Source organism: Sphaeramia orbicularis, chromosome 8 (genome assembly GCF_902148855.1).
Source record: "Sphaeramia orbicularis chromosome 8, fSphaOr1.1, whole genome shotgun sequence".
NCBI classification, from domain to species: domain Eukaryota; kingdom Metazoa; phylum Chordata; class Actinopteri; order Kurtiformes; family Apogonidae; genus Sphaeramia; species Sphaeramia orbicularis.
Window position 1 is genome coordinate 15039997 of NC_043964.1, and position 24375 is coordinate 15064371.

The following is a 24375-nucleotide window of genomic DNA, read 5'->3' on the forward strand; positions in this document are numbered from 1 at the left end:
TATATTTAACATCTTTAGAGTCTCTTACGCTACGTTCAGACAGCAGGTCTTAATGCACAATTCTGATTTTTTTTTTTTGTGAAATCTGATTTTTTTTTTTTGTGTGTGGTGCTCATTCATATTTCACATTAACCCTTTCATGCATAGTGGTCGCTACAGTGGACAGTTATTCTACAGCTGTTCTCTTATATATTATGGATTTGTTGTTTTAGTTCCATATCAGCCAACACAGTGGACACTTATGCACCATCTCAACACTGACATTCAGACCATTAATGTAAGTTTGGTGTTCAAGAATAAACCTGATCTGCAATGACATGTTGAGTGTAAATCAATTGCTTGTTATTGTTATTAAACTGCAATTAAAAGGTTTTTATTATTATTATTTGCTATTATCTCCATGAAGGGAGTAATAATAGTATTATAGTATGTTAAATGTGACGAAACAGCAGATTAGCAGCATTAAAAATGTTTTATATCATAGTTTTCACACAGTATATCAGTACAGGGTGGGGAAGCAAATTTACAGTCAACACATTTAGTTGTTTTTTTCTCAGCAGCACTACGTCCAATTGTTTTGAAACCAAACATATATTGATGTCATAATCATACCTACACTATATCCATACCTTTTCAGAAACTTTTGGGCCCATATGAGTCATCAGGAAAGACAAAAACGTCAAAGAGTGTGTGATTTGCTGAATGCACTCGTCACACCAAAGGAGATTCAAAAATAGTTGGAGGGTGTCCATAAAGACTGTTTATAATGGAAGAAGAGAATGACTATGAGCAAAACTATTAGGAGAAAGTCTGGAAGATACTATTAAAGAAGAATGGGAGAAGTTGTCACCCGAATATTTGAGGAACACTTGCGCAAGTTTCAGGAAGCGTGTGAAGGCAGTTATTGAGAAAGAAGGAGGACACATAGAATAAAAACATTTTCTATTATGTACATTGTCTTGTGGCAAATAAATTCTCATGACTTTCAATAAACTAATTGGTCATACACTGTCTTTCAATCCCTGCCTCAAAATATTGTAAATTTTGCTTCCTCACCCTGTAAATACATGTTTCTTTGCTTCAAAAATTAAACGCCTGGTGTCCAGCTGAGTGGACATTTTTGGAATTCCATGAAAAATAAGTTCATAAAAAAATTTTCAACCGCATTGTTTTTTTTTTCATGTCTAAAGAAGAATGAAAAAACTCAGGAAAAAAATCTTGTTTAAGGTTGTAATTATTCATGCATGAAAGGGTTAAATGCGACTTCTATCAGTTTTGAGTATGAACTGAATGTGACCCTGAAGTGACCTGCATGCACAAAAGAGGTTCTGATGTAATTCATGACCATGCAGGTACACACTGTGACTACAGAAGTAAATATGTTTTATCCGACGCTCCTCCTCCTCCTCCTGGGACGCAGAATTGTGATGTTTGTCGCATTTCAGTGACGTAAAGGTCAGATAAATGTGACCTGGCTGTTCAGACTGAAGTGGCTAGGGAAATCTGGAAATCGAGAATCGGTTCTTTTTGAGAACTAGTTCCCAGTTGCTCAATTTCTTGGTAGGGCTGGGTAAAAAAAATACATTTGATCGATTTTAGATTGATTTTGTTTTAATTTTGCATAATTGATTAATAGTGGATGAGATCGATTTGTTTTAGAGCAGGACCATGAATATCTGACCTGGATGCGGCCGACGCAGCTTGCAAGCCCCTTGATCTCACTCCCGATGGTTCTGGTGTGGAAGGGCTGCAGTGAAAGGGTGGGGGAAACCCCTCCAGGCCTCAACTCGAACCCTCAGTGTGGAGGAACTGGCCACCTGGAGGTTCTCCGAGGCGGTTCACGGAAGCTGGTCGTTCTAGGAATATTAACTTGGATCCACACTCCACACTATGGAGTTAGAGAAATAGTACAGCGAGCACGGAGCGCCACCACCCCCCTCCAGTGACTTTCTTGTACCAAAGGCCCAATGTGATTATGTTTCATGGGGGCCCCAGGGTGATAGTAATGCACCTTAACGCTAGAAGCACCAGCCATAGAACAGAAGAAGGATGATGAAGAAGTCCGTTCTGAGCCACTGTAGAAACATAGGAATATTTCTGTCCTGTTCCTTATTTAAGAGCAGATTCATCTATTTACTGCTGAAATGTCATATTTATTTCCTTTCTAATATCAATATTGATACCGGTATTGGTGTGTTCCATGGCTGTGGTATTAATAATCAGGTTACAGTTCAAAATTGTACTTTGGTATCACTATAGGAATCTACAGGGGTTGGACAAAATAATGGAAACACCTTCACCTCAAGATGATAATGCCCCAATCCATACAGCTAGAATTGTTAAAGAATGGCATGAGGAACATTCTAATGAAGTTGAGCATCTCGTATGGCCGGCACAGTCCCCAGACCTCAACATTATTGAGCATTTATGGTCAGTTTTAGAGATTCAAGTAAGACGTCGATTTCCACCGCCATCGTCTCTAAAAGAGTTGGAGGGTATTCTAACTGAAGAATGGCTTAAAATTCCTTTGGAAACAATTCACAAGTTGTATGAATCAATACCTCGGAGAATTGAGGCTGTAATTGCCGCAAAAGGCGACCTACACCATATTAAATTACATTTTGTTGATTTTTTAAGGGTGTTTCCATTATTTTGTCCAACCCCTGTAAATCAATCAATTAATACTGAATCGAATCAATATTGGATGGAATCAAATCACGATTAATCGATTCAGGACCTTATGAATCGAAATCAAATCGATTTAAGGAAGTTGGCCATGATACCCAGCCCTATTTTTTGGAATTGTTTGCCTGCTTAACGATTCTGCTTATCGATTCCACCTTCGTTGCGCAAGCGTGATGATGTCACAGGTACGCTGCATTGTTTTGGTTTAGAATGTAGCCAATATGGCGCAGAGGCAGAAACGCTCCAAAGTATGGCTGTATTTCACGTGTGTAGATGACACCAGGTCCACTGGTAACACTCACAATGCTTCTATTTCTTCAAAGGGGGGAAATCCCTCCAATATGCTCAAACATTTGTCCACACAGCATGTGATTCATTTGCAGGAATGTCACATGTTTGATACACTTCTTAGTGATGCTTGTGAATCTAGTGGCAGAGCAAACACCACGGTGTCATCTGGGCCTGGTTCTGAGGGGTGGGCGGGGCTACAAACGTCCTGCCCCCTCAAGTAAAAGTTTCCAAAGGTAGGGGAAAGGAAAATGAGGTGCACAACAGCGGGAGACATACAGGAATTAGTAAAGCCTCTTAAGTTTCACTTTCACTTTGTATGGTCGTATGGTGTGACCCCCCCCCCCCCCCCCCCTTCAACATTCCTGATTGCCACCTCATATATGACTATCAGGAACTGGGCCTGGCGTCATCTGTTATTATTATTTGTGCGTACTGTATATGTTATATTTTCTGTGCAGAGATGAAAATATAAAAGACCCGTTTGTACTCTTTTATGCCCTCACCCAATGAGAATCGATAAGAGAACTGATAAGGAATCATATGATAAGCAAAATCGATAATGGAATCAGAACCATTAAATTCTTATCAATTCCCATCCCTAGAAGTCGCATTGCAAAATATCAGATACGTATCAGATTTAGGACCACATATGAGAGTGGCCTGGGATGGATTTAAATAATCTGATTTGTGCTGTTCAAAACTGTCTTTTACAGGTCACATATTTGTAGAAAAATCGGATTTGGGCCACATTAGCCTGCAGTCTGAACGTAGCCTTAGTCTATATTCATTTATACATAGCTCAATAGTTTTAACATGATGATGAAGACACGTTTATTTATGTCTCCAGAGGTAAAAGCGAAGCCTTGCCGAGGCATTCTCAATCCCATTTGAAGTCATGTCCCACTGTTTCATAGAATTTGATATTAAATGGCCTATAAAACTCCTGCAGCTGCTCTATGACCTCCTGGTCGATCTGTACGTGAGTCCTGCCTTTGGATTTGCCCAGGCAGCGAGGCTGGCTGCTGCTCTCTGGCTTCTTCAGGCAGGGGAATCCTTTGGTTCTATTAAAGTAGAAGTGCTTATCCGTGATTATTCGCTTCAGGCCTAAAAAAGTCCTGGACGCGGCCCATTTCTCCCGCCGGATCCGTGATCAGCCGCTCCCCGCTCACAAAGTGCATCTGCGACAGGCGGAAGTACTGCAGCCAGTTCTCCAGGTGGATTATGTACATACCGATCCGAATGGCGTTCCAGGTAGTGTCGACCAGACCCTGACTCCTGTTCTTAAATGCCAGCTCTTCAAACGTAGGGATGTCGGGCTTCTTGGAAAGAGTCTGTGTGTAGTCGGAGATGGCTCTGGTGACTGGGTTACGCACCACGACAATCAGCTTGGTCTCGTGGGACATGCTGGAGATTCTTCTGGGTGCCTCTCTGGTGACGAAGTAGCTGGGAGTCTTCTCTAATGTGATCTGGCTGTCGAGTGTTCTTGGCATTAATCCCCTTGGGAGAGAAAACAAAGAATAAAACAGAACAGGATGAGTCAGGAGTTGTTTTTTTCTTTTTCTTTTTTTTTTGTTTTCTTTGTCTGCGTGTTTGTTTAATAGCAGACAAAATGTGCTCTACTTTTCCCTTTGGAATCGCACTTTTTCCCATCTATCTATTTATTTATTTTTTTAATCTATGTATTTAGTGTTTCTATTACAACTATACTGACAGTCAATAGAAACTTTGAGGTAGAAATGTATGCATACTTCTACTTGTAGATGGATTGTAATTATTCATTGTGGATTTATTGATGACTTAGTGCTCGGGTAGTTGAGATAATGATGAGTGGTCATGTAGTCACGGTTCGTTGCACATGGGTTGGTCTCTTTGCAAAAGTGGACCAAATACACATTGAGCGATACTCAGTGGGTATCTGCACAATTTGCGGATTGGTTTCGAAGGCCTGTATAAAAGCCCAAAAAAGGCCACCATTGTTAGTCCAGTGAATGGCATCATGCCACGTCTATCACGTGAACAACGTCTCCAGGCACTGGGTATGGTGGAGGCCGGTTTGAGCTCCAGTGATGTAGCCAGGCCTATGTATGGGCTGTTCCCAACCCACAATAAGCATCTTTGAGTACTTAAAAAAGCGCTATATAAAACCAATGTATTATTATTATTGTTATTATTATTATTATTATTATTATTAGAGCCCGATCGATTAATTGGGCCAATTATAGCGGATCACCAATTAATCAACATCGGCCAATATGTAGCCAATATATTAACTTTTTTTAGCTGCACGGAGATTCTGTTGCTCACTGCTCCTGTGTGTTGTGTGTGTGTGCTGCCTGGAGAATAAGAGGAACTTTAAAGCGAGTTAGTTTCACTTTTACTCCTGCTCGGACAATGACGCTATCACCCCCCCCACACACAATCACATAATCACGGAGCGCCCCCCCCCCCCCCCCCCCCCCCCCGGCACTCTGACAAGGATGGACAGCTTACCCCCCCACCCCCACCCCGGCGACAATCACAGACCACCACCACACGCTCTGATGACGATTGACCGCTAACCCCCCCACACACACACACACTCCGAAAATCACGGACCCCCCCCCCCACCTATAAAGTATTCACTCCTACATACACACCCATGTCTGTGCACTTCCTGTCTACCTCACAGTTTCATTCTGCCAGTAGGCCTGGGTGTTAATAGTGTAGGGGAGACCGGGGACAGTTGTAACACAGGTCAGTTGTAACTCTTGCTATTGCTCCAATCAGGAACCACTTAGGACTCACCTAATTCACTCTGCACATGCTCAGTTTAGTCCTTAGTCCACATAAGAAGTTGTCTTGTAATTTCTTCGACTAAACTGGAGAGCTCTACCTCAATTTTGTGGTACCTGTACAATGACAGTAAAGAGATTCTGATTCTGACATGACAAACTGAGTCTGAAACTGAAGCACTGTGGTTCTGTTTATCTGTCAAATGTTCATTGTGGTCAGTTTCAGATGTTGCAGCTCTTTCATAATTCATAGTTTCAGTTCTTGTTTGTTCAGTATTAATTGTCAGCCTTGTAAATCCAAGCTGGACTGGCTGTACATATCCTGACCAAGGAAAATCAAATTCTCACTTTGTGCAGTAATCTACACCTGGCTTTTCCGCCTCCGTCCGTAATAATATACATTATATTAGGGATGCACCGATACCGATATGAGTATTGGCATCGGCTCCAATACTCAGTGTGTGTACTCGTACTCGTAAAAGATATCCGATACAAATGCACCAATACCACTTACGGCTGTTTGACATTCCCAGTTCAGTGCAGCAGGTACGCAGCAGTGGAATAATGTGTGTGGAGGGTGAAGAGTGTGGAGATTTTTCAAAATAAATGACGGTGATAGAAGTAACGCTGACTGCAAGTAACGTTACAGACACAGACAGATACAGACGCAGCGTTCTGTCCGTCCTCTGCGTACATTCCATCCGTTTTCCAGGTGCTGGCGGATGCGTACGCAGATGGAGAATACCAGCGGGAGTACGGAGCGATGCGGACCCCCGCCAGCTGAAGTGAAAACCAAACTTATGACTCATTTCTCTTTTCTCTACCTGCTGAAGCTAAGCTGTTAAACCTTACCAGTGAAAACACTGCAACATTAGTATCACATTAGTGTTGCCTCTGTCGTCTACATATTTGTTATTACTGACTTTCTTCTTCTTCTTCTTCTCAAAAAACTTTATTCTTCTTTGTGGTATTTGTCCAGTATGGTTAATTGAGAGCGGCGCCCCCTGGTGGATTAATTGAGAAACGCTCATTCCAACACATTAAATGTCAGTAGCAGCACTTTGTTCCAGTCAGACTAATGACAACGACAATAAAGCACATTTACAAAAGGAACTAAGAACTGCAATGGGATTATTAAGTACTCGTATCAGTACTCGGTATCGGCAAGTACTCAAATGTAAGTACTCGTACTCGGTCTGGAAAAAAGTGGTATCGGTGCATCCCTACATTATATAGACTAAATGTCACCTAAAATTAATGTTTATTTGCAACATAGTATAGCAAACTATTACAAGATTCAGATTTAGCAAAAAAAAAAAAAATCTCCGTTTTGAATGTCTCGGGTCGCCAGAAATTTGTGATGTTAAAATGGGGACATGAGCCAAAAAAAGCTGGGAACCACAACGCTAACCCTAACCCTTACCCACTAATCACAAGATATTTGATGCGGCGTGAACATACATGCGGAACACTTATAATGCGTACAGATAATACACCACTTTTAATTGGCAATTGATGATATCACATTGCAATGTTATTCAACCACAGACTGTGACATAGACCTTACAGCTTGTCGGTATTATTTATCCACATGAATTTTTTTTTTTTTTTTTTTTTGTGCACCAGATAAGGTTTTGCTTATTGTACTTGACCACTGATGCTTGATTTGATCCTCTCTTTTGTAATTCACTTTGGATAATAGCATCTGCTAAATGCAATGTCATAATAATAATAATAATAACAATAATAATAATTTTGCAAAACATCTGTGTGCACACAAAAAAGAAAAAACTCAGACGAACCATTGTTTCTGTTGCATTGTGGGTGACATCCTCCTTAGACCCACAAAAGAAGGGATTTTTTTTATGTTTTTGGTTTTTTTTTTTTTTCTTTTCTTTTTATGGCCTGTCCTTTGCAGTGGACAGCTGAAACAGTAAATCCATGAAACTCTGCATTGCTGGGTCTCAGGAGGATATTGCATGTAGCACCGATGACAAGTTAACTTCTAAAATGACCAGTAAGTTAAATGTATTCTTTATTATTCACTTTTTAATACATACACCTATATGACACATATATCATCCACGGCTGTTGTTGTTTTAGGACTAAACATACACTGGTGCATAGGCTCCTCTCACTTCCCTATTTTTCACCTCCTGACTCCGCGGCTCATCGATCCTCGCTTGTGACATAGAAATCAATCTTCACGCCCCATTGTTAAGGATGTCTCAGTTTCCTAAAATGCACATTGAGGAGCGTGGATTGAGGAGGCTGGTCACAGGGACAAAGATGCACAGGTGCAGTTTTTGCATAAGTGCCATGATGTGTAAAATGAGTCATGATACACATCTGGATTATACAGTCGCGGAAAAAATTACGAGACCAATCCTTGTTTTCTTCAATTTCTTGTTAATTTTAATGCCTGGTGCAACTCAAGGTATATTTGTTTGGACAAATATAATGAGTTATATAAGAGTTTCATTCCAGAGCTGATATCTATCCATTTTCCATGTTTTCTTGATAATAACCAAAATCACTTCAGTTCTTCCATCAATATCTATGGCACTGTACTGACAAAAACCGTGTTTTTAGGCATTCCGTGTTTTCTTTTCTGTCTGTTTTAGTCACATGATACACACAAGAGTTAGTACTGGATTGCATAACCATTGTTTTTGATGACTTTTGATGTAATAATTTTTGTCCGTGACTGTATTTTCCTATATTTATCTTCCTATACTTAATTTAGATGCTCGTAAAAACTCAAAATTAATAGGTTATTGTATCAAAACAAGAAAACTGAAGAAAAAGTGGCTTTTTCAGTAGAATATATCAATAACTGAACATAAAAAAAGTGTCTCCATCCACTGTCATTGATTAAACTCCGTGGGTTTTACTGGTGAATCAATGTTGTAGAAGATGACAGTGTTTCCACGGTAACTACAGAGCCTCTGAATGTCCAAATGGGTCATATCTGATGACCATAAAAAGATGACAAACTGTATTTTACACTAATTATTTACATGTATTGATAGGATTAGTGGATCACTGGATCAGTGATACACACAGGAGTTAGTACTTGATTGTATAACCGTTGTTTTTGATGACTTTTGATGATCTAATAATTTTTTCTGTGACTGTACAAACCACAGCAGAAGCAGCAGACATCAGAATTTAATTAATTCATTAATTAATGTATTACTTTATATTAGGCCTGTAATGGTACATGTACTGAACCAAACCATTTTGGTACACACCTGTTCGGTTTGGTCCACAGCTGTACCGAAACGGCACAGTATGATGAGAAAAAGAAAATGGAATGAAAGACGTTGTTCGATGTGGAACTTTAAATCTGCGCAAGTTTCACAGGGACTTAATAAAGGAGCACACATTGACCCGAAATATGAAATAGCAGCTGATATAAGGTTAAAAAAAACAACAAATATGATGTGAACCTGGAAGGAAGAGACTGAAGACCCTCCACCATCAGTCCAGTCCAGTTTGGATCAGTTCAGGTTCAGGTGAAAGACAACAACGAGGAAAGAGACGGTGATAAGACAGACGTTGTTTGGCCCCTAGGAACTACGGTAGTTCTAAAACACTGACACTAGCTCTGTCTGTTTGTCTGTCACGCACACTGTATAATAGAGGAATAAATAGAACGTTGAAAGTATATAAAGTTTCACTTTTGTTTCATGACAGCGTTCATTACCTCCGCCAAGGAGGTTATGTTTTTGCCAGGGTTTGTTCGTCTGTTTGTCTGTCCGTTAGTGTGCAACATAACTCAAAAAGTTATGGACAGATTTTGATGAAATTTTCAGGATTTGTTGGAAATGGGATAAGGAAGAAATGATTAAATTTTGGTGGTGATCGGGGGTGGGGGGGGGCCACTGATCAGCCTTGGCGGAGGTCTGCGCTCTCCGAGTGCTTCTAGTTACGTTAGTTATGGACCGCACCCCCAGGTATATAACTGCGGGCCCCCCCTACCCCCCGACTCTGACAAAAAAAAAAAAAAAAAAAAAATCCCCCATGCACACAGGCACACAACACAGTTTGTTCTCTGTCTGAAAATAAATAATTTGGTTCATTGTGTTGTCAGTGTTTCTCTTCAGTTTGTTTCAACAGAATACCAGTTTACCCTCTTGTTAATGTTGCACTTCATGTGGAATTTTTTTGTTATTTTTCCGCAGAATGTGAACTGACAGAACTGTGATTAGATTTTTCTTGTTTGTTCGACATTACCTTTCAGGGAAAAGTGCAATACTAATGTTCAAAATACATTTAGTAATATTAATAATTTATTGTATTTTCTATTTGATTTGTAGCAGCAGAATTATATTATTCCTGTTTTTTCTATATTCTATTATCTCCAAAAATTGGGGGAAAAATGTTAAAAAATTCATAAATGCATTAATAGACATTTTGGGGGGTTTTCTTTCTTCTTGTACCGAACCGAAAAAAAAACGAACCGTGGCTTTGAAAACCGGAAACGTACCGAACCGAAAATTTTGTGTACCGTTACAGGCCTACTTTATATGGTAGGAAAAGTGCACATTAACATCTGAACATCTGTACTGAGACAACAACGGACAAAACTATGCTGGATTCTTGCTAAAATACTAATTTACATCTGTAATCCCTGGGCAGGCGATAAAAAACATCACAAACAAGAAAAGCACTCGGAAAGCGCAGACCTCCGCCAAGACAGATCTGATCACAATATTATCCTTATGGTAATGCTGTACACCCATATTGCAAGTTTTTGCCAATATCTTGCAGCCCTAACATATACACACATTTAGATATAAGCACAAAACTTCCATAACTTTTTTCTCTGCTTACAGCTGCCGTCCACATTCCTAAAGCCTATTTTTGAAGCAGTGAGTCTGTTTTAGTTTGTAAAATGCAGGGTTGAGTTGGAGAAACTTGGATGTGGTAGTATAGGGTCAGGGTTTGGGCAGCTCCAAACTCTCTACATCTGCTGATATGCTCGGATGTTGCCATGGCGACAATCAACCAGCGTTCACTTTTTTTGACAGGCAACATAAGTTCTTTAACAAAGAGATGAGAGGACAACGATGAAACCGTGGTGCTTTTTGAGATCTACTTTCGGCATAAAATTAGCTCTGTTTCTGGGGGATTCTGCTGCAATAGAGCGATGTATTAGCTTTCAGTTCTAGTCAGTTTAAAATGTTTGATGATACAGCAAACACCTGCATTCTCTGCCCGACCGGGTCGTAAATGTAACAAATAATACCCCCCAATCTATGTTTCCTAACCCCTTTTCTTTGACCACTATGGAAAATATCAGGGGGTTCGGGGGGATATTAATAAAACAGGGGGAATAATACGTAACAGCAGAGGGGGGGGTAATTCTAAGAGCGAAGGGAAGGACTATGGAAGCAAATCTGTCTCATTCTCCATAAGTACCGCAACATATGCATTTCTTTTTCTTTCTCTGATGTCTTCACAACTAACTTATGAGTAACGGAAAATTTAAGCTTGACAAAAAATAGTGATTTGATTTATATTGTGATATATATCGATATCGTCTGATGTGAAAAAAAAAATGATTATGATATGATTTTCTTCCATATCGCCCAGCCCTACTTGTATTTCATTGTTTTTGTTTTTTTTTCAGACTTTATTTAAATAATACACTGAACAAAAATATAAACGCACCACTTTTGTTTTTGCTCCCATTTTTCATGAGCTGAACTCAAAGATCTAAAACTTTTTCTATGTACACAAAAGGCCTATTTCTCTCAAATATTGTTCATAAATTTGTCTAAATCTGTGTTAGTGAGCACTTCTCCTTTGTCCTTTGCTGAGATAATCCATCCACCTCACAGGTGTGGCAGATCAAGATGCTGATTAGACAGCATGATTATTGCACAGGTGTGACTTAGGCTGGCCACAATAAAAGGCCACTCTAAAATGTGCAGTTTTACTGTATTGGGAGGTCCGGGGGGGCGTCAGAAAACCAGTCAGTATTTGGTGTGACCACCATTTTCCTCGCACAGTCTTCTTCATGAATTCTCTGAAACAGCTTTGGAGATGGCTTATGGTAGAGAAATGAACATTCAATTCACAGGCAAAAGCTCTGGTGGAGATTCCTGAAGTCAGCATGCCAATTGCATATTCCCTCAAAACTTGTGACATCTGTGGCATTGTGCTGTGTGATAAAACTGCACATTTTAGAGTGGCCTTTTATTGTGGCCAGCCTAAGTCACACCTGTGCAAAAATCATGCTGTCTAATCAGCATCTTGATATGCCACACCTGTGAGGTGGATGGATTGTCTCAGCAAAGAAGAAGTGTTCACTAACACAAATTTAGACAGATTTGTGAACAATATTTGAGAGAAATAAACCTTGTGTGTACACAGAAAAAGTTTTAGATCTTTGAGTTCAGCTCATGAAAAATGGGAGCAAAAACAAAAGTGGTGCGTTTATATTTTTGTTCAGTGTACATATACCAATAGAACAGAACATGGCATGGAGAAAACATAATGCTCGAGGTGAGGCAGGAAGAAATTAAATACAAATACATATATAGGTAAGTAAATTAAATAAATAAAAGTAAAGGAATAAACAAGAAAAAAAAAAAAAATTACAACTTAAATTCGTTACATAAGGCTTTAGTCTTCATAGCTTTAGGGTTAGTGCAAAATTTAAGTGCGTCCAAGTAGGATTTTAAGTAAGATTTAAAAACCCCAAAGCTGGGTTTCTAATTGGCAAATTTGCTTGCATGTACATGAAATTTGGCTAATAAGGAAATAAGATTAAGAATAAACAATTTCTTAGCAGGTAGATCATTAATAAAGAAACCAAATAAAATATCTTCAATTTTGAAATTTAGAGAAATATTCAGCTTTCTATTTAAAAAAAAAAAAGACTGGAATCACACCAAAAAATTTGACAGAAGGCATATTCCCAAAATGAGCCATATGTGACAAAATGAGCAAAGAGGGTCAACATTGATCTTATACTTAACCAAAGCTGAATTAACTGGATAACACCTGTGTAGCAGTTTTAGAGATACCTGTCTCATTTTATTCGAAATAAAAAACTTCCTAGGTAATAACCATACTTTCTCCCAGTCCACATCAGAATATAAATTACTCCAAAAAAAAAGATGGAAGCTGGCTTACAAATTGTATCCCCAGCCCTACTTGTAATATATTCAGAAATTACCAAAAAATCGTCACTTGCCCAGTAAAGGGTTAATGTGGCCTTTGTCGTGGGCGCTCCAGTAATTTAAAAAAAAAAAAAAAAAAAAGAAAAAAAGAAAATGAAAACCAATTCCAGGCTCTGCTCCTTTTCATGGATGTAGAAAAACTCTAACGATTTGAGTGAAACGTGCCTAAATTATGGTAAATGCAGAAACAAGTTAATCCAACTTTTGGCACGATGGATTGTTTTGAGACAAGCGCTAACAAAGAGTACAAATAAGGACGGTCACATGCCTGGATGAACTGAAAACAACAATACTTCAGATATTCATTGTTGACAGGACAGCTTGTACAAACCAACACATGCATCATCATTACCATCATTACGCTGCCAAGATAATAGCCGAGTAAACTACAGGCAAATGTTTCTATTTGTCATATTTGTCATGTGAGTTTTCCTTCCAAGTATAATATGTCATTCCGCTTTGGCATTTCGGTTCAATAAAACGTGATTAATAAGCGCCCAGTGTGTTGGCTGCTGAGACAATGAACGCCTTGGCAACCGTTCAGACATCATCTACACTTTGTTTTCTGCTTCCTCTACACGGAAAAGCCAGTGCGCTGTAGTGCCAGCGCAACAATATGACAAACAACATGAAGTTTTGCGAGGATAATGTCAAAAAAGTACAAACTAACTGAATTCTGCTTTACAGAAAAAAAGATATAGTGCCCGGATTTCTCTGGCTCAGCAATGTTAATCTGTTTCTATATTTCAGTTATATAGTCCTGATGATTAAATACCACTATTTCTTTATTATTACTGGGGGAAGGCTTCGATTAAAACCTAACCTTTCTCAAAGCATTCTCTCTCAAGGTAGGGGTAGCCATAGGTTACCTCTAAAGTCCTGGAAATATTGATCCATTTAGCTTTATTTATGAATTCTGAGTTGTTGGCTTGGGTGCCTCAGGGCCACCAGGCAACTATTAATCTTTTATGAGAACAGCACCTTTTCAAGCAAACAGCTTTGCTACACACTAAAATACTTGCAGACATTTTCTAGGAGGTGCAGAATCTAAACAACATCTTCGCTTTTGTACCCAGGATGCTCTTGTTATTATCTGGCTTGTCAGTTTTATACATTTTCATCATCTTCGCCGATGAAGATGCGTAGATGAGAAGACCTTGTAGGCGCCGACAAAGTAAATGCATTAGATGAAAGGTCACAGATACTACCGTAGAACTGTCTACGTGCGGACGCCACACACACAGAAACAAGTTATAATCGCCTGTAGAACATGTGACGTGGCCGAGCGAGTTTCATTAACCCTTTCATGCATGAATTATGAGAACCTTAGTTGAGTTTTTTTCCTGAGTGTTTTTATTCCTCTTTAGGCATGAAAAAAACAATACGATTGAAATTTTTTTTATGAACCTCATGGAGTTACAAAAATGTCCACTCAGCTGGACAACAAGTTTTGAAGCAAAAAAACCCATCATCAGAAAGTGATAAACTGTGTGAAAACTATGAAATAAAAACATTTTTCATGCAGCTAATCTGATGTTTTCTCACATTTTAACATACTCTAATACTAGTTATTACTAACTTCATGCAGACAATATGCAAAAAAAAACCTTTTTGATTAAGAAAACTGTTGATTACAGTCTAATAACAATTAGCAATTGATTTTACACATGTTACTGTAGATCAGGTTTATCAACTTGATCTGCAAAGTTACAGTAATGGTATGGATTACAATGTATTATGGGATGATGCATAAGCGTCCACTGTGTCGGCTGATATGGAACTAAAACAACAAAACCCTTGAATATATAAGAGAAGAGCTGGAGTATAACTGTCCACTGTAGTGACCAGTATGCATGAAAGGGTTAAAGAGCAGATAGTTTGTGTTGTTGCTGCATTCTTCTACCGTTTCACACCGGATGGCTTTGCAGAAACAGTAAAAAAAAAAAAAAACAACCCTGAAAACAAGCCTGTCCATCAGAGGAAGTTGGAACATGTGCTAACTTACCTTGAGTCATTGATTTGTACAGCTGTTAGGTTTGTTTACTCCCAGTGAGTCTGAGCTCTGGATACATGGATTACATGAGGATAGAGAAAATAGACCGGAATAACGATGACCGGACCAGAACAGAGGGAAAAAACGGACAATTTAAGCACGGCTGGGTCAATTAAAATATGCAAGAAGCTAATAATTAGGGATGCACCGATACCACTTTTTTCCAGGTCGAGTACAAGTACAAGTATTTACTTTTGAGTACTTGCCGATACTGAGTACCGATGTGTAGGGCTGGGTAAAAAAATCGATTTACTCGATTTTGGATCAATTTCTTTTTAATTTTGCATAATCGATTAATGGTGGATGAGATCGATTTTTCAGAGCAGGACCGTGAGTAAATGACCCGGAAACCACCGACACGAAAGCACAGCCGGCTTCGTCTCGCGAGCCCCTTGTGGAGATAGAGACACTCGCCACGATTCTGGTGTGGGAGGAATGCGGAAGAAGGGTGGGGAAAACCCCTCCGCAGGGGGTCCTCCCGGCCTCAAACTCGTACCCGCGGTGCAGAGGAACTGGCCAGCGGAGGCGGGTCGCAGAAGCCAGTCATTCTAGAAATATTAACTTGGATCACCTGTGGTTGAGGGCGGAGTTACAGAAATAGTAAAGCGGAAATCACGAAGCTCCGCCCACCCTCCCCCTCCAGTGAGTTTCTTGTACCGAGGGCCCAACATGATTCTGTTTCAGGGGGGCCGAATTAGTTGCAGTGCCCCAGGGTGATAGTAATGTGCCTTTAGGCTGGAAGCACCAGGTATAAAACAGAATAAAGATGACGAAGAAGTCCGATCTGAGCCACTGGAGAAACATGGGAATGTTTCTGTCCTGTTCATTATTTAAGAGCAGATTCAGCGATTTACTGCTGAAATGTCAGATTTATTTCCTGTCTAGTATTAATCTTGATTCTGTGTTGCATGGCTGCAGTAGTCAAATAATCAAGTTACAACTCAAAATTGTACTTTGGTATCACTAAAGGGATCTAAATCAATCAATTAATACTGAATCAAATTGAATCGCATCGCAATTAATCGATTCAGAACCTCATGAATCGAAATCGAATCGATCAAGGAAATTGGCCATGATACCCAGCCCTACCGATGTGAGTACTTAATAATACCAACCAATCGGAGAGCTTGCGGAAGTACACTCTGATTGGCTGCTCGCTCTCCAATTAGCTCGCTAGTTACATTTACCCGAAAAAAAAAGCGCTCAATGAGACAGACACGGATCGGAAGAGGAGGAATTGATTCTACACAAACTTCGGTCAGTATTTATTATTATTATGATTATTGTCTTGGGTAAATGTAACTAGTGAGCTAATTGGAGAGCGAATCAATCAGAGTGTACTTCCGCAAGCTCTCCGATTGGTTGGTTTTGTGGCACAATTGTAACGTGTGTGTCAAGTTGAGCGTGCGGACACGACAACCTGAGCGCGCAGGGAGAGGGAGGTTGAGCGAGAGAGGGAAGGGGAAAGTGAGCGAGCGCAGCGGTCTGTTTGTGCGCCATGGAAAGAATTTGTGAGAGAACGTTATGAGTAAAACTAACATGCAAACGCATTTATGGAACACAATATCGATTTTTGTTTGCTCAAGCGTAATTTCTTTTTGAAATATAATTGATGTGCTTGCAAAATATATTTTTGTGTGCTCAAAATCTCTGATTGTGTGCTCAGAATCTATCATTGCTCACTCAAGAAACTGGCACAAATATAATTCCATAAAAGGTAAAGCAGGGAGGGAAATGATTCCAAGGAATCGAGCTACTGGGATCCGGTTCTCAAATAGAACCGGTTCTCGATTCCCATCCCTAGTCGCCATTTACCCGTATGATATTTGTCACTTTAATGGAGTATTTTATAAGCTAAGAATGACCAATTTGTGGCAAAAATGGCAAAAAAAACCCCATCTAATTTTGTATCAAACCTCTCAATGGACTGAATGTCTCATCACATCGACACCAACGCGCCTGTTGTCTTGGCACATTTTAACTCAATCTTAGAGAGTGAGGTGAAAAAGTTAGAAAAAAAGGTGAGAATCACTACACTTTCATCATGTTGAAGCTGCAGCGAAATCCCCTCATCCGCCTCTGAACAGATTTTGTGCAGAGAGACGGTTCTAATGGCGTCACCGTCACAACTTTCAGATGTGTGGTTTTTGTTTTTACACTCTAAGACACAGGTGTCAAACATGCGGCCCGGGGGCCAAATCTGGCCCGCCAAATGTTCCATTCCGGCCCGCGGGATGAAAGTGCAAAAATGAACCTGAACAGTCCAGGTTTTCCAAATCCTTTTGGTTCAGGTTCCACATACAGACCAATGTGATCTACAGCAAAAATAACAACACAATAACCCATAAATAATGATGACAAATTTTCGTTGTGAAAAATTTAAGTGCAAAAAATAACATTGCACTGTGAAAATTTTAACATTTACAAAACTATTATTTCACAATAAAATGCAAATAAATACATAAATAAAAACAAAGATGAACAAACTGAAATGTGCAATTCGAACAATATTCTGCCTGTTACTAAATGTTTTATGCATTTATGGATCCACTGTGATCTGTAGTTGTGTTAATAATAAGAGATGGAATATTGTAGAAATTGTTCAAATTTTAGTTCCAAACTCCAAAATTTTAACAATATTCTGCCTTTTACCAAATGTTTATGTAACAATGTGTGTAAATGTACATGTATAAATAATAAGTCGAGGCATAATATTGTTAAAATTGCATTAGTTTTTCTAATGAAATTTCTGTTTTTTCAGGTCATTCACATCTTTTTTGTAAGATCTAAATATTTTCATAATTTAATTGTTTGGGTTTTTTTGTACTAAAACAAAATGAAAAACTTGGATTTGCCATTATTTATCAGTTATTAAGTCATTATTTTACTGGTTTGGCCTGCTTGAGATCAAATTGGGCTAAATACGGCCCCTGAACTAAAATGAGTTTGACGCCCCTGCTCTAAGACTTCAGCGGTTTTACAATGAACTATGGTTTTATTGACTAGTAAAATGATTGTATCATATATATAAAGGCATTATTAAGGTGTCATAAGATAAGAGATGATAAGATAAGACTTTGTTTATCCCACTGTGGGGAATTTCACAGTTAACAGCAGCAAAACGCAACAAGCAAGTGCAGAGAAAAAGACAGAAAAACCACAAATGAGAGAAAATTAAAATAGAGAGAATAATATGAAATTTGGCATTTATATAAATATTGATATAAATAAAGAATTAGAATATAAATATTATAAACATATTTAATCCTTTCATGCACAGTGGTCACTACAGTGGACAGCTATTCAAAGCCGTTCTCTTGTATATTCATTAATTTTGTTGTTTTAGTTCCATATCAGCCGACACATTGGGCGCTCATGCATCATCCCATACACTGCAATTCATACCATTACTGTAACTTTGCTGTTTTTGATCAAATTGATCTGCACTAACATGTTTGAGTGTAAAGTAATTGCTTATTATTTTTATTAGATTTTATTATTAACACCAAAAGGATTGTTTTTTTGTTGTTGTTAATTTGTTTTTTTCCATATTATCTCCATGAAGTGAGTAATGACTAGTATTAGGGTATGTTAAAATGTCACAAAACATCAGATTAGCTGGATGAAAAATGTTTTTATTTCATAGTTTTCACACAGCATTTTAGTAAATACATGTTTCTTTGCTTCAAAAATTAAACGCATGGTGTCCAGCTGAGTGGACTTTTTTGCAACTCCATGAAAAATGATTCAAAAATTTAAAAAATTTCAAACGAATTTAAAAAAAAAAATCCAATCCAACCCAACTTTATTTATAAAGCACAGTGGATTAAAGTACTGTACAGAAAAATAAATAAAAACCAAAATAACAGTAAAATACAAGAATAGATTAAAAGACATAGAATTGTAAAAATAAAATAAAAAAATAGATAAAAATACAGAAGAACAGATAAACCTAAATAAAAGAATAAAATACAAGAATAGATTAAAAACATAAAAAAGCTGAACAATTAATGCCAAATTTAAGAAAAATAAAAACACTCAGTGAAAAAATCTTAATTAAGGTTCTCATAATTCATGCATGAAAGGGTTAAATCATCATTATAATTTGCAGTAATTGCAGAGGTTGTGTATGATACTAATCCTGTGCAAATCTGCCATGTTAGTAATTTGTGAAGTAAAAAGCAAATAGAAAACCAGAGATGCATTCATTTTTAATTGACATACATTTCATCACCCATACGCTTTCTCTGTTTAGTTGTATGTAAGTATAGAGATGAATGTATAGGCTAATACCCCTGTGATCATACAATGTCTATTTGTTTTTTGTTTATCTATTTGTTTTGATGATGCCTACATCATCATTATTTGTATGTTTAATTTTTTTTTTTTTAGTTTATCGCAAACGCGTGATGTACTAATATAATCTTGTTTTTATCACCTGCCTATGGTCTGCAGATGAAAAGTACTTATTTTTATTAATTCTGTCATATTTACATCGGTGTATTTTTTATACAGCAGTGTTCACAAATGTGCATGGTCCCTATTAAATAAACCGATAAAATAAATAAAATAAAATAAATAAATAAATAAATAAATGTCTTGCCATTGCTGTGATTTGATGGTATTTGTAACTTTTTTTTTTTTGCTTAATCTGTTAATTTATTCTGATTATTTCCTGGAAATGGGCTAGAGAGGCTGGGTGATAATGATATGTAAATGTTTGAAGTGTTTTTAGTGCATATTTAGTTTAGATGTCACCTCACATCAGTAAAATATAGACTGCATGGATTTCACTGACAGAACAGAAGAGGAGTGAAATCCCAAAAGATGATGAGATGGTTGACATGTGTAACATTAAGGAACACTTTTGTATCTTCCAGCAGTTTTCTGTAGGTGTTCGCATATTCATAATGAGCCTTAACAATAAAACAGGAACATAACGTCGGCATATTTAAGTAGAAAACAGACCATGCTAATGTACACATGGGTCAGGTTTAACCCATAGACACCCAGTACTACTTTAATGGCAGTTCCCAAATAATTTTTTTTTTCTCGATTTCTACCTTTCTTAACCCTATAATGCTGTATGTTTCATATTTGATACATAAGTTTTTTAGCCCTCTACATGATCAGTGTGATTTTTTTTTTTCTTGTAAAACCTGATGTATACAATTCGATACATGCAATACACAGATAATCCACCAGGGGGCAGGAATTTGTTCATCAGAGGCCTTTCCAGTGACACTACAAGACTGACATTAATGAGGAAGGAGGCAGAACTTTGACAGTTTTGAAAAGGAATTACCAATTTGTTAGATGTTTGTGTTATATTAGGACTGCTCGATTATAGAAAAAAAATAATAATCACGATTATTTTAGCAATAATTGAAATCACGATTATTAAAACTGATTATTTGCTAACCTTAAAGTTGTTTCTTTTTTTCTTGCAAAACAATGTAAAATATACTCTTTAAATATAAATAAAGCTTTTAACCACTGAAACAAAGTATGTTCACTTTTGTACGAAACAAAAAAATCTTTGAGTGCAAATAAGTGTACTGTAAATTCAAGTATGTTTCCTTTTGTAAACAAATAGTGCTCTGTAATTAAACTGCTATAGACTTGCCATAGAACTGTAGCAATAAAAAAAAATAATAATAATAATCACGTAAAGTGCAAATTATACATTCAAGTATGTTCAATGTAGTAGCAGCTCGTGTAAAATGATATCTTGAAGGCAAAACATAGCGTTTGTCCAGTGTTTTCACCAGTGGTGTTAATGGAGCACATATTTTAACCAGGTAATTGAAAATGGCGTCTGTTTTCTTTTGGTGTCTTTCCGATGTTGATGTGTAGGGAATTGCAGCGTAAAGAGATTTGGAGATTGAAGATTGCATTGTGGACGACGTTGTAGACGGAGTTGGGTTTTTTTTTGTGTTTTGTTTTTTCATCAGATTATCATAAAGGTCGTGGTGGTTAAACTTCAGATGGTTACAAAGGTTTGTTGTGTTAGCGGTCGGTGCGGACAGAACTACAAAACACTTTTTGCACGTGATGTGTTTTTGCTCTTCGTCTTCTTCATCAAACCCAAAGTGATTCCATACAATTGAATTTGACTTGGCTTTTTTGTTTACTAAGCACTTCTGCTGTGATTCTCTTGCCATTTTTCCAGACCGCTAGGTATAACTTTCCTCGTAAGGCGTACCTGCCGGCTAGCTGGCGGCTGTAGCTTAGAGGGGGGCGGGGCCCAGCAGCTCACGGAAGCTTGCGTGCGCATGAATTAAAACTCAAAATTAATAATCGATTTTTCTCGATTACATAGTTTTTGTAATCGTTGAGTGTAATAATCGAAATCGTAATTGAATTTTGATTAATTGCACAGCCCTATGTTATATTATGTTTTTGTTTGTTCAAAAATAATAATATTTGAGGATTGAGACCTGATGTATCAAATATGATACAAAACTGAAACTCATTCGTGGAAATTTATATTTGAAAATTAGTTTTTTGGTTGTTCAGAAGGACCACTAAAAGGCTCCAGTTTCAAAGAAGTGGAATTTTCTGTCAATGATTTAATGGTTCAGGCTTTACAGAGTTAACTGATATATCACCCTTTTTTTTAATATTATCCTTCGTATTTTGCATTTTTTGGTGTAAATCATGTATTTTCCTATATTTACTTACAGATCAGGTATACTCAGTGCTAATGAAAACACAACACTTGAATGTGTTTTATTGTTCCTGAGCTGCATCAATGTTTAAGTTTCACCTGTATAAGATAATCCCAGACAATTTCTTACCAACCTGAGACGGGTTGAGCTATTGTCACGCTTGAATGAACTTGTCTGCATTCATAAGACTTGTTTTTCTCATTGCTCAGCAACGAACTGCTCAACTTAAGGAATTGTGGTCAGTTAAGGAGTGGTCATGTTCTGTATATAAAGCCGAGCTGAAAAGCAGGAATATCATTTGCAATAACTCAGCAATGCCTAGACCAGTGGTTCTTAACCTTGTTGGAGGTACTGAACCCCACCAGTTTCATATGCGCATTCACCGAACCCTTCTTTATTAAAAAATAAAATATGATTTTTTTCAAATTCAAGACACAGGTATATGTTTCACTGGTGCACAAAATGAACCGTGCATTAACATCACTGTGTTTTAAAGAACAAAACCAATACAGTGCATGAACTCACAACAAATGACATACCTTTTTACAAAGACATGACCTTTTTTAATACCACCACACTGAAATGGTTTTAATTTTTAACCTTATGTATTCCAATAAAGAACTTATTGTATTTATGCTATTTATCATTTTTAACATTTTAACACACACCCATCACCTAATTTCCATCAGGCTACAATAATAACTAGAAAAGCACTCGGAGAGCGCAGACCTCCGCCAAGCGCAAAAATTCCCCACATAATCGGTGATACAAATCCTACATTTATTTTTTAAAATAAAATCCGCCTTCTGGATCAGATCCGGATCAGCCTTTGAAATGTGATAGAGGACCCCATTGTCAATTCCTGAGTTAAATTTCATGAGTTTTGGTCAATAATTAAGCGAGATATTGGGAAACAAAAATTTTGGCCCCATTTACCACAATGTTAAAAATTTCAAAGTGATCCAGAATCCAGGATTTCTTCCGGATCACCCCCAAAAGTTAGTCATTTCTTCCTTATCCCATTTCCAACAAACCCTGAAAATTTAATCAAAATCTGTCCATAACTTTTTGAGTTATGTTGCACACTAATGGACAGACAAACAAACAGACAGACAAACAAACCCTGGCACAAACATAAGCTCCTTGGCGGAGGTAATGAATATTTACTGCAAATCAGTGTGACTGACGGCTTTAGTGTAATAAGATTTCTCCATCCGCGACGGTGCGTCGGTCGTCGCATGATTGTAACTGACCAGTGCGGTGACCGAAAAATGTAAACATGGCTGCCTCCATGGTTAACAGGAAGTAGCAAAAGTCATTACAACGATGTGGAAAATACTCAAATAATTCATCGTCAGACGAGTGGAAGAGATTATAAACACTTCCGGATATGTTGTAGTGTTATAAGCAACAACAATACACCGCGTATATTGGATGTCAATCAGAGAAAGAGTCTCCGAAGCCGTTTGTTTACATACACGGACCTAGCCCGACACACACACACCTGACTAATGAGTCGAGTGTGTGTCCTGACCTCCGCCGAACCCCTGAGACTGACTCACCGAACCCCTGGGTTCGATCGAACCCAGGTTAAGAACCACTGGCCTAGACTGACACCTGACCACAGATGCCATGCTCTGGGGCTCCTGGAGGCCGGAATCTCTGCTCGGCAGGTGGCGCACCATTTTGGATGCAATGTGTCCACCATAGTCAGGATGCAACAGAGGCGTGAAGAAACCGGCTCAGCTGCAGACAGACCTCGCCCTGGATGAGCACGTGTGACCACGCCACAGCAGGATCGCTACATTGAACTGCAGCACCTCCGGGACCGCTTTGGGACTTTTGGTTTTGGGGGTCCTTCAGTTTCTTTCTTTATCCTTATTTTTTGTCAACAAATTTGGATGTGATTTTTTATTTTTACTGTATAGAAATGGTCTATGATTAATTCCAAAGAGTTTATGGAATAAAAATCCTCATTGATTTAAAACAATATAAGAATCTTCAAGTGTTGCGTTTTCATTGGCACTGAGTATACAGTAGATGCTCATGAAAACTCAGAGTTAATCCGAAGTTCATTATATCAAAATAGAGAAAAATGAAGAAAAAGTTACTTTTTCAGCAAATATATTGCTAACTGAATGTAAAAACAAGTGTCTCCATTCACTGTCATTGATCCAACTCCATGGGTTTTACTGGTGAAATGTTGTTGTAGAAGATGACGGTGTTTCCACGGTAACTACAGAGCCTCTGAACGTCCAAATGGATCATATGTGATGGTCATGAAAAGATGACAAACTGTATTTTACACCAATTATTTCTTCACTTTTGTGACTTATTTTGTTCATGTTGTTGATTTTTTTTGTTTGTTTTGTTCATTCTATTGATTACTTTGGCTGTTCTGGTTCATTTTCTTGACTATTTAATTAATTTTCCTTAATTTTGAGTACATTTTTTGAGAATTTAGTTTGTTTTTCAACATTTTCTCAGTTCTTTTATTATTATTTCATCAATGTTTTTCAGTTTGTGTCTCATTGTGTTCATGTTACTTATTATCTTTGATTTATTATTCATTTTTGTCCATTTTATTTTTTACTTTGACAGCTTTTGTTTATTTTATTCCTCATTTTAATGGGTTTATTCAATTAAATTATTTACATGTATTGATATGTAATTTAATTTTTAAACAGTTTCTATCTGTAGATGGTTTG

General features: G+C 37.8%; 1 protein-coding gene across 1 annotated transcript in view; it reads right to left on the reverse strand.

Annotated features, from left to right (window-relative positions):
* Positions 1 to 3594: 3594 nt before the first annotated feature.
* The window catches only part of hs3st2 (heparan sulfate (glucosamine) 3-O-sulfotransferase 2), a 107197-nt gene continuing 86416 nt past the window's right edge, over positions 3595 to 24375 (reverse strand). Inside the window, 2 exon segments of the mRNA XM_030140145.1 lie at positions 3595 to 4087; positions 4089 to 4473. Of these exon segments, the coding sequence (XP_029996005.1) occupies positions 3854 to 4087; positions 4089 to 4473 (619 nt within the window). The 3' untranslated portion in view covers positions 3595 to 3853.